General features: G+C 37.7%; 1 protein-coding gene across 4 annotated transcripts in view; it reads right to left on the bottom strand.

Moving 5' to 3' along the window:
- The window catches only part of adcy5 (adenylate cyclase 5), a 115,889-nt gene that overhangs the window by 4,770 nt on the left and 92,282 nt on the right, over positions 1-18,837 (bottom strand). For 2 of the 4 annotated variants that reach the window (XM_089133120.1, XM_089133121.1), the window contains exons 9-18: positions 13,228-13,250; positions 12,197-12,356; positions 10,284-10,381; positions 9,851-9,938; positions 6,476-6,592; positions 6,038-6,202; positions 5,628-5,803; positions 4,397-4,417; positions 3,795-3,927; positions 2,181-2,444 (exon numbers count right to left, since the gene is read on the bottom strand). In XM_089133120.1, coding sequence (XP_088989246.1) covers positions 2,181-2,444; positions 3,795-3,927; positions 4,397-4,417; positions 5,628-5,803; positions 6,038-6,202; positions 6,476-6,592; positions 9,851-9,938; positions 10,284-10,381; positions 12,197-12,356; positions 13,228-13,250 — 1,245 coding nt within the window. The remainder of the gene's footprint in view (positions 1-2,180; positions 2,445-3,794; positions 3,928-4,396; positions 4,418-5,627; positions 5,804-6,037; positions 6,203-6,475; positions 6,593-9,850; positions 9,939-10,283; positions 10,382-12,196; positions 12,357-13,227; positions 13,251-18,837) is intronic. The other 2 variants (XM_089133122.1, XM_089133123.1) reach the window with 1 other exon arrangement.

Here is an 18,837-nt window from a genome sequence, read left to right as displayed (position 1 = left end):
TTTGAGTCTGAAGCGTTAGCACACTCCCGACCACTTGATGGCGACAACCAGGACGCGGTACGGAACACGGTGTCTAGCGCACCGTAAAAAAGTCCGGGAGCACAGTTGCTCTGCTCACGCTAGCCTTCTGAGAGACGGAGAACCGATCGCGAAAAGACTGCAACCAAATGTAAACAGACCCCTTTCCTTTTCCGGTAGCTAGCGCAGTAATATCAACGAGCACTGAGTCCTCCAGCAGACATCAATGCGATTTAAAAAAATGACAAATAAAACACGACAGAAATGGTATTTCGCTACGCTACTTGTTTCGGAACATCAACGAACACCACCAACCACTCGGCGAGTTGCACAGTTTTGAAAATGAACGTTAAGGGTTGTTTTAAGGACAGGTGTGTGCATGCCCATAGACAGCCAGTCAAAAGCTAGACACATGAAATTCTAAAAAAGTCAAAAAGTTGAGACAGGACCCAATGTCAAAATTTCCAAGTCCACCACTCTATTTAATTCAAAACAAACTACAAAATAGACTCAAGGTGTTAAATACCGGAATTATCCTTTAAACATATTAAACAAAGTCTCAATTTTCAAATTTGGACATTTTTTAAAAGAAATTTGAACAATAAATACCGTTTTGTGGCTCTTTAATGTGTCGTGACAGATCGCTCTAGAGGATCTGTTAAAGCTACTCGTGATCCAATCATCTCTTCCTTCTAGATCATTTATAGCATTAAAGGAGCAATGTGTGACTTTTAGCGACATCTAGTGGTTCGGTTGCGAGTTTGCACCAGGTTTGCACTAAGGGCTCCGCCCACTGCTCACCCCTCCCTTTCGAAGAAGCTACGGTTGCTAAAACGGGACAAACATCTCGTCGGCTGAGACAGCAGAGAATAGCCAGAGTAAGCCAAGAGTGTGTAACATTGTCACTGTTTCTGTACCACAGTCCATTATAAACCACATCATGAATACTGTCTGTTTACAAAGCCATAGTCAGGTGAGGATCAAGGGTTTTAATATATAATTTAATAAAATAATAATCAGCTGATTGTCTCACAAACGTAACCAGCAGCACATTTCTCCCCACATACTGTAGCAAACCCATAATACAGCGAGGGAGCAGCTATATATTTTTTCTAACAGGGTAGTAATAGTTTAGCTGGCTAATATGAGCTGTTACTGTGGCTGAGCTGGGACGCGTCCGCATGAGTCCAAAGGTCGGAAGTGCGCGCGCTGTTACAATCATGTCATCTCCGCATCCCATAGATACTATTTACTACACACAATAGGCTTTTTTCTCTGATTTTTTAAATTCTTCGCGATCGACTTTAGTGATAAAAGACTTTAGTAAAAGTCTCTTTCGACGGGTTAGTGGTTCCTGTAACGTACTGTTTTACGGTCAATGACATGAATACTAATCATCAGCTGTCTCACGAACGTAACAGCACATCTATCCCCAACATAACAAACCCATAACACAGCGAGGGAGAACTAAGTTACATGAAACAATCCCAACTACATATTTTACACCACTCACAAGGGAAAAGTCACTACTCACGGAGTGTAAGGCTAGCTTCCAGCTTTCCGCTACTTCTCTTTCAAGGTAGTGATGAAACGCGTTCTGTAGCGCTGTTTGTTCGCGTTCGGCTACGGTAGGAATATGACGTCACAACATGGCGACCTTCATAGAAGGGGATTCCCTCGGTTATGGAGCTATTAATGTCTCATTCTAATGTAATAAAAACATTACGGCTAATTAAGTAAGTTCTTTATACACCACTGAAAACATAGTTATGGATGTCATATTGCATTTCTGTTAATAGATACTCAACTTTGTTACACATTGCACCTTTAAATAAACATGAATGAACATAAGAAGGAATGTTGCTTTAACCGCGGAAAGGCGTCAGTACACTCCGTTCTTCAAGTTCAAATCCTCCCATGGAAATCTACTAACTCTCCTGACTGCTTTGTCGGACAAAATGGCGGATGGCGAAGTATGATTGCTCAGATCGCGTGTCAATCAAGCTCCCTGCGAAGGGTCACTTAGGCTTTTCGAAACCAACTGCAGCTTTTTCAAATAAGGTTTAGCACACCTTACACTTGAAAGTTAGTCAAATGTAAAGTATCACGCTCACGTGTAAAATCATCTTGAAAGTCCTGAGGTGGGTCAAAAATAGCTGTACCTCATCAAAGTCAGCGATGATCTCGTTGAGCAGTCTCAAGCACTCCACACCTTCATTATTGGCCTCCAGTTCCACATAGAACTCGGAGAAGTTGCTGATGGAGGCAAACATGACAGCCACGCATTCGCACGACTGATAATACAACTCGTCGTTCCGCCGCTCACGTGCCAGAAAGTGTGCAGCCACATCTTTGGGCAAGATGTTGTGGAGAAGCCGACGGTTGTAGGCCTGAAGTTCTTCCATTTCCTCTTTTTCCTCTGTTGCCTGTGAATACAATACAAATAGAGGATGATGCTATGAATAAGGATGAAGAACTAAATAAACACTAGGGATTGGCAACGATTAATCGCGATTAATCGCATCCAAAATAGAAGTTTGTGTTTACATAATTATATGTTTGTGTAGTGTGTATAATTAATTTGTATATATAAATACCCACACATGCATGTATATATTTAAGAAATATGTGCATGTATATATTTTATATATATTTATTAACAATTAATATTATAAATAAATATAAATATTTGATATATTAATAACACATTTTTCTTAAATACATACATGCATGTGTGGGTATTTATATATACAAATTAATTATACACACTACACACACAAATATTATGTAAACACAAACTTTTATTTTGGATGTGATTAATCGTTGCCCATCCCTAATAAACACTGCATTCTTGTTGCACCAAAGTGACTGCAATAACTATTAAATTCACATCATCAGACTCTATTTGTATCTATGATAACAATCAAAGGCAAAACGGACAAAATAGGTTTTTGAAAGAAGACGCTTATGCTCACCAAGGCTGTATAAATTGAATAATTTAAGTAAAAACAGTAATATTGTGAAATTTTATTGCAATTCAAAATAACTGTTTATTATTTGAATATATTTTAAAAGGTAATTTATTCCTGTGATGGCAAAGCTGGATTTTTAGCATCATTACTCCATTACTCAGTGTCACATGACACTTCAGAATATTATCACAGCTGTAAACAGTTGTGCTGCTTGATAATGTAAAAGTCGTTACTGTTCATTTTAATCAATCTAATAAATCCTTACTGAATAAAAATAGTCATTTTTTATCTTAATGATGCCAAAATTTTGAAAACTATTGTAAGCTACAGCAAGTAATTTAGAACAAGAAGCAAGTTTCACGAAATGCACACAAAAACGTGAGATCCAAATGCAGTGTTTATTCAGGGTAATCCATAATCATCGTTGTCAGCCAGGCAAAGGGTCAAAATCCATTCAACACAGTCACAAAACCAAATCCAAAGTGTGGTTGACATAAAACAAGGACTCGACAACTAACACAGAAACAGACAGGGTATAAATTGACAGGTGCAAACAACATGAGTGGCAACAGCTGTGTGAAATGAGTTCAGGCAAAGGGTTATGGGAAATGCAGTTCATGATAAAGGTGAGGACCAGGGAAAGAGACCTCTAGTGAAAACCCAGGGAACACAAACCAGACACTGTGACAGCAAGAGTAGGGAAAATGTATCCAAAAAATTGATTTGATGGAAACAGGAGGCATGGCATTTTTTTAATAAACAGCTTTTCTGTCCAATTACAAAAGAATACAAGGATAAACACACCTGTAACTTCCAGAGAAAGTCCAGTCTGGCAGTGGACTCCACCTGCTGTGCATGAAGGTAGAGCGCTAGCACAAACACCGTGATGACTACTGGAGTCATGATCTTTAGAGGAACCCGCATGTCTGTCACACAGCTACAACACACACACACACACACACACCACAGCACTGAGTGTCAACAACTACACACTAAAAGAGCATGATGATCTAATCACATCACATCACAACAGCATGTGGCCACATTTGATTTTCTCCTGTTGTGCGATCTTTATCGGCATGCAATGAAAACAACCAACGCATTCTCATCCCAAGGCGTCATATACGCCGCTTTTGCCAAAGCGTAGACATCCAACACACATGGCACCCTTTAGCGTCAACATAACACGCACAGAGTATGGGTAGGTTTAGGCCTGGGGTTAGACCACTAGGAGGCGCCTTCTGCCCCATATGTATATCCGCGTCTCATATTGACGCTAAAGGGTGCCATGTGCGTTGGATGTCAACGCATTGGCAAAAGCGGCGTATATGACACCTTGGGATGAAAACAGGTTCAAACAACATGCTTACTGATATTTCTTTCAGGTCAGGGTGGTTTTATCTTACCTTGTGCCAGTAATATTCTCTCTGTGAATACAAAGAAAAAGCAAATGTATCAGATGGATGGAGCACAAAAGATATAAGGATATAAAGGCAAACTGAACTGATATAAGGCAAATCAGCATGCAGACAATCAATAGTGGATTTGTTAGCATGGGTCTATGGAGTGGTAGGCTAAAGCTGACTGAATTAGTCATTTTCTGAATGAAAAAATAGTGATTCTTACTGATCCCAAACTTTTGAACAGTAGTGTAAGTAGTCAGTAACATCACTATGGATTTCACTATTGATTTTGATTTTCTGAAGGATCATGTGACACTAAGCTGCTAAAAATTCAGCTTTGCAATCACCCGGAATAAATTACAATTTAAAACACTGTATAGTGATATATGGTGTATATTGTATTTTTATCAAATAAATGCAGCCTTTGTGAGCACAAGAGACTTGTTTCGAAAACATTAAAATCTTGCAGGCTCAAATCTGTTATATAATAACCAGTTACAACTTTGATATATAAAAAATGCTAGGGAATATTTAGCAGTTCCATAAATTTGGAAGAGACGACAACGTCCATACATTTAAAACAAACAAAAAACACCACATTTAAAGGAGCTGTATGCTGTATTGTGGCCAAAACTGGTACTGCAATCACTTTCAAATTAGGGTGTGTCCCCCCCTTACCCCCTAGACTCGAGGTTGCCAGATATGCTGCATATTCTTCAAGAAGCTTCCAATGGCAAGTGACGAGTCCTACACAGCGAGTTTTTTTTTTTTTTTTTTTCTGTTAATTATTTATTTCAGACTTTGTAACAAAGTATTTCGGATTCATATCGAGTTTTTGGGGGTTTCGCAACATTAGAATCTGCAGCTGTGGTAACTAGACAAGAGCTGGCAACCCGAATGCCGCAACACCATTGACTCCGTGATTGGTAGATCGGTGGAGGGTGACGGATCAGGACAAAACACAACATTGCCAACATCAACATCAGTTGAGGGCTGCGACTTCACTTTTTAAATGACAATATCCTGGCTGGACTACTGTTGTCAGTGATATAAGAATTTGAAATGAACATGATTTCTCAATGTCCAGTGACATATCAGGGAAAAATTATGAGGAATTGAAATAAATTTCTTGCTGCTTTAAAATACTTTTATCATTTTGATCAAGAGGATGATGATGATGGAAAGGATGCTGATCCAAGAAAATGTGAAACTTGGCTAAAATCCAGATACTCACATGGCATTGGCCATGACCAGCAGGTCCACATTGTCAAAAAGGCTGACCTCAGGCACCTCCACGATAAGCACATACAGGATCTCGATGAAGAGCATGAGGAAGAGTTTACCAATACTGCTGACCTGTAGGAACACTGAGCAGGCCAGTAAACTGAGCAGCACACACGATGAGAAGTACTGCAGCGGAAGAGAAAAACATTCAGACATTAATCTTTTGCATTCCCTACAACTTATTCCAAGTATGATTGATCAAAAGATAAGCATTTCAGAGCAGTGCCTAAAAGTGGATGCCTAAATGCGAAAGACATGAAAGATGTCCAGCTGGTCTTTTGAAACATAGTACCGTAGCTGGTTTCCAGCTGCTCAATGCTACTATTACAAAACTGGACTGATCTGAGAACAGTGCCACACCTCTGGGAAATTGCAGGTGGGTGACGAGCTGTTGCAGAGGCTGTCCTGAGACCAGAGAGAGTAGTTGAAGAGCGAGCTGCGGACATGGCAAGCGTTCACATCTCTGGGGGTGATGTTAAACTCCTGTCCTAAACAGGTCTTCAGGTCATCTGTACTGCAGGTGAACTAAACGACAGATAAAGATGTTACATGTGACATGACTTCATTTAATTCATCCACTAAAGATCACGTTAGTAACTAACTTTCCAATGTCAAAAGCTAATTACTTACTGTGCCATTATCAACACTATACATAATTGAAAAGCTAAAGATTTCTATTTTTGCTATTCTGTTTGGTGGCTCTAGGCCTGTAAGTCTTCAAATATTGTGACACAGGTTAAGTGTTAGTTGTATGGTTAAATATCAAAGGCATTAAAGCACAAGACTTGTGGGACTCACAATGTTAATGAAAGCGGAGAGAAAAACCAGGACGATGGTAAAAACTCCCACCAGGGTGCTGTTGAGTCTGGACTGAACAATCCTTTTAGACAGAGTTTGCAGAGGCACAGGGAAAAACTGTCAATAGAGAAAAAAATATGATTTGAGTTTCTTATTAGAGGTAACGCCACAGTAAAACGATTTGTCGTCACCAGTGTTGTGCAAGTTACTTCCAAACTGTAATAAATTAGGTATTACTTGTTACTGTTATTTAAAAGTAATTCATTACCTTACAATATTACTGTCTCAGAATTGTAATGCGTTACATTACTCATGTATTACTTTTGAGTTACTTTCACCAAAATAACTAAGTAGAACTTAACTTTGGGGCTGTAACGATATGCAATATGAAACCCGAAATCGCGATTCGCCACACGACTCAGATCCACGAACCTACAGAATCGCGACAAACCTCTTCCAACTCCCAGCGTTATTCTCCTTACCGTCCAGATCCAATGCTGCCTTATCCTTAAATTAGGCTATTAGTATTATTTGAAGTTAACATTATAAAATATGTAGACCTACACCACAAAACTAGTTGAGGATAAATTATTTAAAATTGGGGAAGTCCAGCATTATGGACATGACATTTGCAGTCAAAACTTGAAATAAAAATTCTCAGAAAATACATGTATTGAAACGTATATAGGCTACTTCCTTAAAGGACTCCAGACATTAGACAAATATCAGTCTATGTTTTATTTTTAATATTAGGGAAAAGACACACATTCATGCGTGACAAAAAAAAATAGGAGGCAAAATATATTTTTTTGTAATTCTGTTAATAAAACACTGCGCAAATCAGATGAGGAAGGGTTGGCATTTTAGTTTTCGTGTTCGCATTTATGAGGAAAAAAACAATGTTACAGACGCGACCGCTCTGAACTGGCACAAAAAGACTGTTTTAAAACTTTAACATAGTCTGTTGCCTTTAAGAAGTAAAATACACTGTAATACAACTGTAATACAAGCCTGACTGAACATGTAACGAGTAAAATATTACTGAAAATTGATTAGTAATGCCTTACACTACTGCGTTACAGCAAAAAGTAATATGTTACTGTAATGTATTACTTTTGTAATGCGTTACTCCCAACACTGGTCGTCACATGATGTCTTTTGAATAAAAGAGCTGCTGTTTTAAACTTTCTACTTGGAAACAAAAGTGCGGTTTCAAAAAAGAAAAAGAAAAGCAGCACATCTGTTTTCAATATTGATGATAAATGTTTCTTGAGCTCCAGATCAGCATATTACAATGATTTCTGTAGGATTATGTGACACTGAAGACTAAAGTAATGGCTGCAGAAAATTCAACTTCAATAAATGAAATAATAAAAAAAATACATCATTTTTTATTATTATTATTAAAAGACCTTGTGGGGATCTTGTGGGTTTGCAGAGATTCAGGCTTGTATGAAAGACTTTTTACGGGTCAGGAAGTTCAGAATGTAATTCCACAGCATCTCTAAGGAAAGACCCGTGACGCCCCTAGCCGCCCATGGAGCCGCGCAGTGACAGTTCCACTTCAGCGTGCACAAATGAGCTGCCAGCACTTTATTGTGTCTCTGTCTTTGTTCTGTGTGACTCATTGTCTCTGGAGACCTGCGCACAGTTATGCAGCTAAAAGCCCAATATCAATCAAACCCGCTCAGGTTATAATAGCGGAGAAGGTTGATAAACACTTGGATTTAGCGATGATGTGTTTGTGAGAGTGCTAGGAAATGGTCTGTGAAGGAGAGGGCTTGTTTTTGTGTTTTGCTGCACTTTAGGGACAAATTGCTCTGAGTTTGACCTATTATTTCTAATATAATTATCTGTAATTAATGTTTACTATATCTATATATAGTTAAATTCTATAGTATAAGTATCATTATTTATGTCTGAACTTCTTTATATTAGACATTAAAGGGATACTTTTTTTTTTGGAAATACGCTCATTTTACAACTCCCCAAGAGTTAAACAGTTGAGTTTTACCTTTTTTGAATCCATTCAGATAATCTCGGTTTCTGGCGGTACCACTTTTAGCATAGCTTAGCATACATCATTGAAGTGCACAAGACCATTAGCATTTCTCCCCAAAAAAAATGACTAAAGTGTTTCGATATTTTTCCTATTTAAAACTTGACTCTTCTATAGTTACATCGCGCACTAAGACAGACGGAAAATGTAAAGTTACGATTTTCTAGGCTGATATGCAGGGAACTATACTCTTATTCCTGCGTAATAATCAGGAAACTTTACTGCCGTACCATGAGTGCAGCAGGGGCGATGACTACACAAACTTGGTCCCGGTCACGTTGGAAGCTGGGCACTAATTTCAGGCGCTGCACTCATGGTACGGTAGTGAAGTTTCCTGATTATTACGCAGGAATGAGAGTATAGTTCCTATTCATATCAGCCTAGAAAATCGCAACTTTACATTTTCTGTCTGTCTTAGTGCACGAAGTAACTATAGAAGAACACTTTGGTAAAATGCTAATGGTCTTGTGCACTTCAGTGATGTATGCTAAGCTATGCTAAAAGTGGTACCGCCAGAACCAGAGATCGGCTGAATGGATTCAAAAAAGGTGAAACTCAACAGTTTAACTCTGGAGGAGTTGTAAAATGAGCGTATTTCCAAAAAAAGTGGAGTATCCCTTTAACATTGTAGGCCAGTGTTGGGAAAGTTCACTTTCTACACGAACTAGTTCAAAGTTCAGTTCACACATTTTAAAATGAACTAGTTCAGTTCATACTGTAGTACATACTTCAAAAAATTAACTAGTTCATAGTTCTTTTTTTCCATATGTTGCGAGCTTCGTTTTTTTTTTAATTATTATTATTATTGTTATTATTGTCACAGCCCATATACAACAACAGACAACAATTATTTTATCGGCGGGCAAAATTTGCACAGAAATGTACGATTTTTCCCATCCTCACCGACCTCGTCATAAAAACTAAATAAAATGATCATACGACGCCTCCTCGCTCGCAGCTTTGTCGACGGCGGTCGCGGTGTGACACTGGTGGTTGGTGTTACCAGATTGGGTGTTTTTTTTTTGCTGCATATTAAGGCCTGTTTACGTGTGTTTTACCCGGGTTTTCGTCTGGAAGGCTCTATAGAAATCTGGCTGGCACCCTATCGTATGAAGTTAAACAGAGAGAGCGTGCGTTCACAGACACCAAAATGAACGAGTTCACAGTAACGTTCATCTGGCAGTAATACAGTACATTCATGTTCGCCCAAAATATGAGCACGTTCAATGAACGATAGTTCAGGCACAACACTTGTAAAGACTATATCTGTGTACACATCTGTGTATATATGTGTACAATCCCAAAATTTCACTAACCTCAAAACAAGAGTAAATGGCTGAGATGAACATGACGGCCAACAGGAGGACAAGGCACACCACATAGAAGCCAATCATCAGCCCAGAGCTGCAAAACAACAACACACAGGTATAGAGAGGCAACCAGGTGAACAGAAAATAGCTATATCATTGTAAACATTATATATATATATATATATATATATATATATATATATATAATATTTAATGTTATAATTAACATAGGGTCTGACGGAGAGGAGAGACCTGTTTTGAATGTTTTGGCTGCTCAGGTAATAACTGTCTTCACCTTTACAAAGTCAAAATGAATGAAAGTTTCTGTGTATGTGACACTCCCATTCAAAAAAAAAAAACCCTTCTCTAAGCCTGTGGCTTGTTTGAATGGTTTAGAAAACATTTGCTAGGATCAGGTTTTTAACTGAAGTGTACTTACTGTGGGACAATGACGATCTGAATGAAGCAGATGAATAAAAAGACGAGGGAGGCGCAGGCTACGTATGCTCCGAACCTGGCGTCTACCTGCTTGGAGTACTGACAGAAGGTGAGGAAAGAGGAGAGAAAAGAGTCGGGTTACAAAAAAAACAAACATTTAAATGGCTTGTGAAAGTGGTGTGTAACTGACAGAAGGGAGTGTATGTATACATGTTATACATGAGTATAATTTGAAAAAAAAATACATTTATTTTAAGTTTATCAAGGCCTGAAAATCGCAACTGTAAAATTTCATAATGTTTCCAGGTTTTCCACAACAAAGGGAACCCTGAAAAGTATTAAATATTTAAAAACGGATTATGTAATAAAGTTGCAGATTTGCTTAATATAATAAAAAAAAATGGTAAGTTTGGGTTCAGCAATCATTTTTAACTTAAAGTGTTACCATATTGGTGTGGAAAATGTGTTGCTATTTTAATGTTTTTAACATGTATTTATTTAAAACATGAATGATTTGAAACATTATAAATGTATTTATTGTTACTTTTGATCAATGTAATGTATCCTTTTCAATAATAATTAATAATACAAATATATGAATTAATTTATTTATTTAAAAAAAAACCCACAACAAAACAGTAGATATGTAAAATATCTAACTAAATAACATCAAGTGAATTTCTTCAGACAAATATTGTGAAGGATAACTATTTAGACATTCGGGACACAGACAATAAAAGACAACAAAAGCAATAATTATCTCCACTACATACCACGGGCAAATCTCTGAAAGAGTCATCTAATCAGATCTAGAAGTATGAGGACCAGCATACAACCTGCTAAATGTGTATGCGACTGCAGATGGAGGAAGAGACCGTGAATGCAGTTAGAGACTCCCCTTCCATTACCCTTTTGTCACCATCTTTACAAAGAAACCGAGTCTTCTACACAGTCACAAAAAGTTTGGCCATCTCTTTGAGGTGGGGGAGGTCAGTGATGACTAATGCTTTGAATGTAACACCATAAAATAACTTAAATCACAGCGCAGCATGAAGACGTCAGTTTCTGACTCATTCCGAACCTGGACCTTGAATTTCATTGCCTCTATTCATCTTAGCAGCGTGTCACATCTTTGAGCTATGCTGAATACCTTTAGGCCGCCTGCACAACAGTACAAACATAATACACTTCTGATTGGCTATGCAATTGAAGAAACACTTTTCCAGTAACATTAACTCAAGATCTGTAAAATGGTTAGTTCATGCTCACAAGTCACGCAATTTTTGACAAAACTTCAAGGCGGCTAGATCGTTTGAGCTTTATGACGCATTTAAATCAGTAGATCTGGCAACTATTACGTCTGTGGCGAGCAGGCGAGGCCGAAGGCTGTGGGAGAACGGCAATTTTACGGCAAACGTAAATTGTACGTTTATTAAAGTCTTTGAATGCAATCGGTTCCCGCCTCCTTCCCATAACATCGAACCTTGCTACAGTCCAATATAGTCTAATTATGTAAGCTTATCAGGCAAAAAACACATAATCAATTGATATAATGTGTAATAAAGATTTCCAGTAGACAACAATGTAAATTTTTGCCTGTTCTTCACAATAAACCTTCATATAACTTTAGAAGACCTGAAATATAGTGCATAAGTTGCAGTATGTTGGTTACTATTACAGTGCTTTTATGTCATTTTGGAGTTTTCCAGGTGAGATAAGGGTTTCTTTTTTGTACAATTATATCATAGTATACATAAGTATTTATAGTATACTATATTATAGTATAATACTGTAGATTTTGAACATTTAGCAAAATTCCAAGGAACGATTATGTTGTGGATTAGCATTAGCTGATAAATCGCGCTGTGGTGTTAAGGTTTATCTTATCATTGGTCACGTAAAAGAGAGCCATACCTTCTTCTCCAGGTCAGGTTCTCGGAACGTCAGCAGAAATTTCTTGACGTGTTCGGACCGTAACCGGTCGATGCTCCGGGCATCAATGGCACGGCCCAGAAATTCGTCCACCTCATCCTCGGGGTTCAGGTTTTCTTGCGTGTTTCTGAAAACGAAATGTCTAGATAACAAAAGACGAGACACCGTTTTTCCACCTTCTTCCTCCCCACTTATTCTTACAATCCTATACAGCCAGACCACCAAAAAATAGAAGTGCTGGTCCACACCCCCCAAAAAACCCCATAAAAACAAGGAAAGATGACAGAGTTAAGGTTTATGATTAGCAATTATGTCAGTGTAACTGAGTTGATTTCGTTGAGGAAGAACATCATCTGCTAAAGAGTTCAAGACCTTGCAGTCATGTTTATGCAATTTAATAACTACTAAATCACATCAGCACATCTAGATCCTGTACTTAAAGTATTTTAAACTTAAGATAGCAAGGAGTGTGGAAATCATATCTGGTTTGCATATCTGTACTCACACCATTTGATATCTGCGTACTAGTTAATAAGACAAGCACAGCGATGCATGCTTACACATCAAGAGAGCCAGGACTCTAGGTTTTAAAAGCACACTTTTCAACACCACTGTAAAAGTGATGGAAATGCTCACACTATGTGCACTTGTTGATTAGTTCATTGGTAGTTTATTTACATTTTAATATATTTTAGTAATATATTTGGTCACACTTTAGGGTCAAATTCTCACTTTTAACTTCATATTAACTATGACTTTTGCCTCAATAATCTCCTAATAACTGCCTATTAATAGTTAGCAAGGTAGTTGTTAAGTTTAGGTACTGAGTATGTAGAATATGGTCATGCAGAATAAGGCATTAATATGTGCTTTATAACTAAGTGCTAATAAACAGCCAATATCCTAGTAATATGCATGCTAAGCAACTGGTTAATAGTGAGAATTAGACCCTAAACACTTGTGTATATAGACAAAGGTATATAGAGATAGAGAGATGTGCTTCATATACTCACTTGTCTTTAGAATCCTCAAATCCCTGCAACAAAATTGGAAGAGAAAATGCATTATACATCAACACAGAATAAAAGAGCATTAGAATAGCTGCATTTGTACAGTCAGCACAACAGTGACTCCTTCTGGAAAAGTTCAACAAAAACAGGGCAAGAAAGCTTTTGAAAGGCAAAAGCAAGTGAAAAAATTTTTTTCCCTGGAAGATGTTTTGACCACATTCTTCGTTTTTCACATTCTTATATATATATATATATATATATATATATATATAACACAAAACATGACTTTCCCAGCACTCCATTCCAAAACAAGTCCCTACATTCCCACACATAAATCTCTATTCATTTGTTTGACTGTCATAAAGCACATAACAGACCAGTGAGAGTTACAACAGATAAAGAAGGGAGGGGTTGGGGAGTAAAATAAATATATCATATTTAGGACAATCATTTATGGACAACCTCAATGTAGTAAACCGAGAGCTGCTGCGAGACCCAGGATTCAATACTACACTCTAAAAAATGCTGGGTTGTTTTAACCCAACTTTGGGTCAAATATGGACTAACCCAGCCGTTGGGTTAAATTTTTACATTATATTTTTAACCCAACATTTCGGGTTTGTCCATATTTGACCCAACATTGGGTTAAAACAACCCAGCATTTTTTAGAGTGTACTGTACTGATTTAACCAAACACATGATAATACATTGTGTATAATCAAGCTGAGAGCTGACTCTGTTTATGGTTAAAAGTTAAAATTCAGATCCCAATGAGAACAGAAGTAAACAGAGCTGGCTAATGAGGCATTGATTTATCATGGTAGGACATGGGAAACACGGAGAGGAAACCAAATAGGCAAATGTGCTTTAGCGGTTGGTGTTTTGTCTTTGGGGGTTTCAACTATGATTTCACAAAAACATTAAAAGTCACAAAACTTTGTGAGCAGCCTGCCTACTAAGACAACTGCCATTGATATGGAATGCTTTACACAAACAGCACGAGACAGTTTATTTCAACAGTGTCTGAGATTGTTTCTAAGCTAACGACAACTATAAAAATATACAGCACAGACAAATGACGTATAAATCTATTGTCATCTGTAACACACACACACATATATGAAGAGTTCAGATGCAAAAGCCTCTAAATGCCATTTGAAATTTTCTTCTTTAATGATGATTTTTATCAAGCTTGTATATTTAAGTTCAGTAATTTCACTTAAATAAAAATTAATAGGTAATTATCATTGCCATTTAAGTGAAATTACTACAAGCTTCATAAAATGATCATTTTAGAAGAAAATTTCAAATGGCACTTAGAGGCTTTTGCATCTGAACTCTTCATATATATATATATATATATATATATAGAGAGAGAGAGAGAGAGAGAGAGAGAGAGAGATGTCTCCAAAACTGACTTTTACACATTTAAGCAAAAGCCTTTTAAAGACCATGAGAAACAAATTTAGTCATCAAATTGATCCAAACTTATTTTAGTTTTTGCAGTGGAATTACAGAAAATTGCAGTTTCACTTGTAATGGTGACGACTGCTGAAAACCAGTTATATGAGAACCCCAGTCTCTACAACTTTGAATAAAAGCATCTGCTAATTGACTCCTTACTTAATCAAAAAAAAAAAACATATACATATATATATATATATACACACACATATACACACACACACACACATATATATATATATATATATATATATATACAAAGTGTATATATATATATATATATATATATATGTATACAGTATATATATATATATATATATATATATATATATATATATATATATACCATTAGATATGGGTCAAGGAACAGTCTAAATGTTCCCATTAGATATCAAATGACCATTTTAAATGGTAATTTCTAACCACTAAACATTAAATTATGGGAGCAAAAAGCATCCATGGGACATGTTGCTAGATACATAATAATAGTCAGTCAATTTTTGGTCTCAGCAGACTCAGATGCACTCCCACACACAGGCCTCCATGTATTCACTCGACATAGACTATGACCCAGTCAGTATGTTGATGTGTTACACCATTTGTTTCTCTCCTTGGACCGAGCAACACATTCTGGGCCAACACAAGCCTCTAGACAATACAACAGACAAAAAAGGGTGCTGTTGGTATTATGAAACAGATATTCTCCTTATCAGAATACACAGCATGTTTATTTGCCTTCATCAATGCTCATTGTTTATGTAGGTGTGCATAGATCTGGATATTACATGCCAGCCCGGCAGGATATATCGGACAGGATTATGAGTGCCACTATCACCGCCAAATGCAATTACAGAAAAAATACTACAAACAGGTTCCCCACATCTGCTGTTGGTCGGACAAACAGATATTCCAACAGCAAAATCCATTGACTTTGACAATGTTGCAATGTTCAGGATCAAGGGGATAATCCACCAGCCACAAACTGAAGTCTCCCCGGGGGCCGCCTGCTGTTAGCATTCCATTGACTCCCATTCATTTTGGCGTCACTTTGACAACGAATAACTTTACATCTGAGGCGTTTAAAGACTCTATTTGTCCATTGTTTATTTCTAAAGCCTAGTTCACACTACGTGATTTTAAGCCCGATTTAAGCCCGATTTGCAAATCGTTGAGTCGCCGACAAGTCAGGGTGTTATCGCGTGCAAATCGCGGGCGATTAGCGGACGATTAACGCTCGCCAATCCGTTAGTGTGAAAGAGCCAACAACGCATCAAAGACAGCTCGCAGACACCTCGCAGACAGGTCACCGAGCTCAGAAAAATATCTAGCATGCTAGATATCTCGAGCAGTCGCTAGACTCAATCTCAGTGATGTCATGAGTACAGCCAATCATAGCAACGCATGGGTTGAGGACACCAGGTAAATCTTACTTTTTCTTTTCTTTTTTGCATTTTTTTTTCTCAGAGCAGATCGTCGAGCAAACAGTGTGCAGCACTAGTTTCTGTCTGACGTCCATATTCGCGTGTTGTGTTCTTCTCTGCAGTTTCGCGTCATTTCTGGTTCGTTTTATTGCGTGGTTTTTCGTGACAAAACATGGTTTCTAGACCAGATAGAATCGTGTTGTTGTCAACTCGTTATTTGTTTGATTATTTTCAGGATTTAGACCGTACTATAGTACTGAAACAGCTCTCATTGAGTCACAAATGATATGCTCTTATCATCCGATCGTGGTTGTATCGCTATGTAGTGCGTTGTTAACTCGTGTAGTGAGTTACCTCCTGTTGTGGATCAATCACGTTGTGTTGTGTGGTGTGAACAGCTAAACAACTTGAACACTCATGATTTCACTGAGAGCAAGTCATGTAGTGTGAAATGCACAGTTCAGCCCGACATTTTAAAATCATGTAGTGTGAACTAGGCTTAAAGAAACACGACAATGTATAAAAGGCTCCATTACCTTGTATCTTAGGTTATGGCCCCATAAAAGCAGTTTTTGTAAAAATAGGCTAACGATTGCATCATACTGTAACACGCGACTCTGTCGCACAGTAGAGAAATTAGAAGTAGAAGCTTGAAGAAGGCATAAAGTCAAGGGAGAAGCCCATAGAGAGTCATAAAGTTGCTCCTGGACAGCTCTACTAACGCTCTCCGTCTCTGCAAGATTCGGAAAGGAATGATTGAGATTCCTCTTAGCACAGTTACTAGAAGACGTACAACTGTCAGACAGGTTGCTCACGTCACATCTACGTCGTCAAGCTCAGTTTGAGCCTGCGCAGTACGCTTGGCAATCAGGAAGTGAGTGCTTCTAATTGACTTAAATTCTCTCTGTTGAAGTCTATGGGGTCGCTGTGTCCATTTCTTTTACTGTCTATGTTCAGGATTAAGGGCGTCACGATTTTGATTTTAAATCGAAATCGATCCAATTAATTCACAATCTCGAAAATCGAATTAAAAAAATGGAATCGTCGATGGTGCCACGCCCCCATGTCACATCCGTTCGGCTTGCCAAGCGGAAAAAAACACATGTTGAAGTGCTGCGAGTCTATGGTCAACCTCCTCTATAACTTAGCTACAGCCATTCAAAAGATAGCATGGAAACTCCAGATGCAGGAGACCCATCGACAGAACGTGAACCCCCTCCTTTTTCATTGAAATCACAAGAGTGGATTTAAAGTGAGTAATGTTGATAACGTTCACGCTTCAAAAAAAACACAGTTTGCAGACATCCTAAGTCTTGCGGAAGTGCCGGGAGTCTCCCGCATATTGATAGCGGCTCCATGATGCACGCAAATTAGTTAAAATCTCCCGGAATCTTGAGTGAGCAAGAGCGAACGTGCATGCATGCCGAGACAGAAAAACTGTGCTCCAAACCTTATTGCGTGCACGGCAGAGAGGAAAAGAGCGAGCGAGCGACCTTGTGTGTGTGCCTCACGAAGCGCATGCAAGACTGCATCCTGATTGGCCGATTGATAAAAATCGAATCGATAAAAAGCAAGAATATGTTAAATAATATTAACTTTTAAACGGTTTCTGATGTGCACAAAGCCTCCTGCCATTTAAAGGCCGTTTAAGCGATGCTATTCTTATGCTTTTGACAGGTTCTCATGTTTGAGAACCTGTCAATTGCAGCGCTATTTTTTGAATTTGCATAAATGTTTGAATTTGCCTGGTTTAAATGTTTGAAAATGATTAACAGTTGAAAACATTAGTTAGAAATGTATATAACCAATCAAAATGTAAACACTAACATTAAAGGAGTAGTTCACTTTTGAAAAAAATCTTATCAAGCGAAACGATCGCACATTAATAAATAAATAACAGCTTTTATAAGCTCAAATGGTCGCCTTGCTCTGTTCTGTGACGCACGTTTGTGACTCTCCTGTTTGAACTCGTTAATCAAAATGAACAAATCTTTTTCCAAGTCATTTGATTCATTCATTTTTTAATGAATGAGTTTGAACAGGAGAGTCACGAACGTGCATCGCAGTACAGAGCAAGGCGAGCATTTATAAAACTTGTTTTGTTTTTTTTTAAATGAGCGATCGTTTCGCTTGATAAGACCCTTATTCATCGTCTGGAATCGTTTAAAACCCTTTGAACAGTTTGCAGTTTGTTCTGAAAGTGTCTTTTGGACCTTGGACCGTTTGGTTACCAGTAAAGTGCATTATATGGAGAAAAATCCTGGAATGTTTTCATCAAAAACCTTAATTTCTTTTCGACTGAAGAAAGAATGACATGGACATCTTGGATGACATGGGGGTGAGGAAATTATCAGCAAAGGTTTTTTTTTTTAAAGTGAACTACTCCTTTAATAAAGTAATTTAAATAGTTACACTACTTATTAAATTTTAAACAGGGTAACTTGTAATCTGTGACCTATTACATTTCCAAAGTAACCATCCCAACACTGGGAATATTTTAAATCATAAACTTGGATTGGAAAAAGAGTAGACATCTATTTTTATAATGGAAACGTCAATATTTGACAACTAAATTTTAAGTGTGTCGGTCGTAGAAAGAACAAGTTAGGCTGGATTTCTGTGTTCTTTCTTAATATGTTAACCAAGATGAGAAGGAAAAGGTGATTCAGGCAAAAAAATAAATAAAATAAAAGGGTATTCCCATGGAGTGCACAGGAACTAATTGCTG

Source organism: Pimephales promelas, chromosome 7 (genome assembly GCF_988280905.1).
Source record: "Pimephales promelas chromosome 7, fPimPro1.hap1.1, whole genome shotgun sequence".
Classification (NCBI taxonomy): domain Eukaryota; kingdom Metazoa; phylum Chordata; class Actinopteri; order Cypriniformes; family Leuciscidae; genus Pimephales; species Pimephales promelas.
The sequence above is the reverse complement of the archived record's forward strand: the minus strand, read 5'-3'. Positions and strand labels throughout refer to the sequence as shown.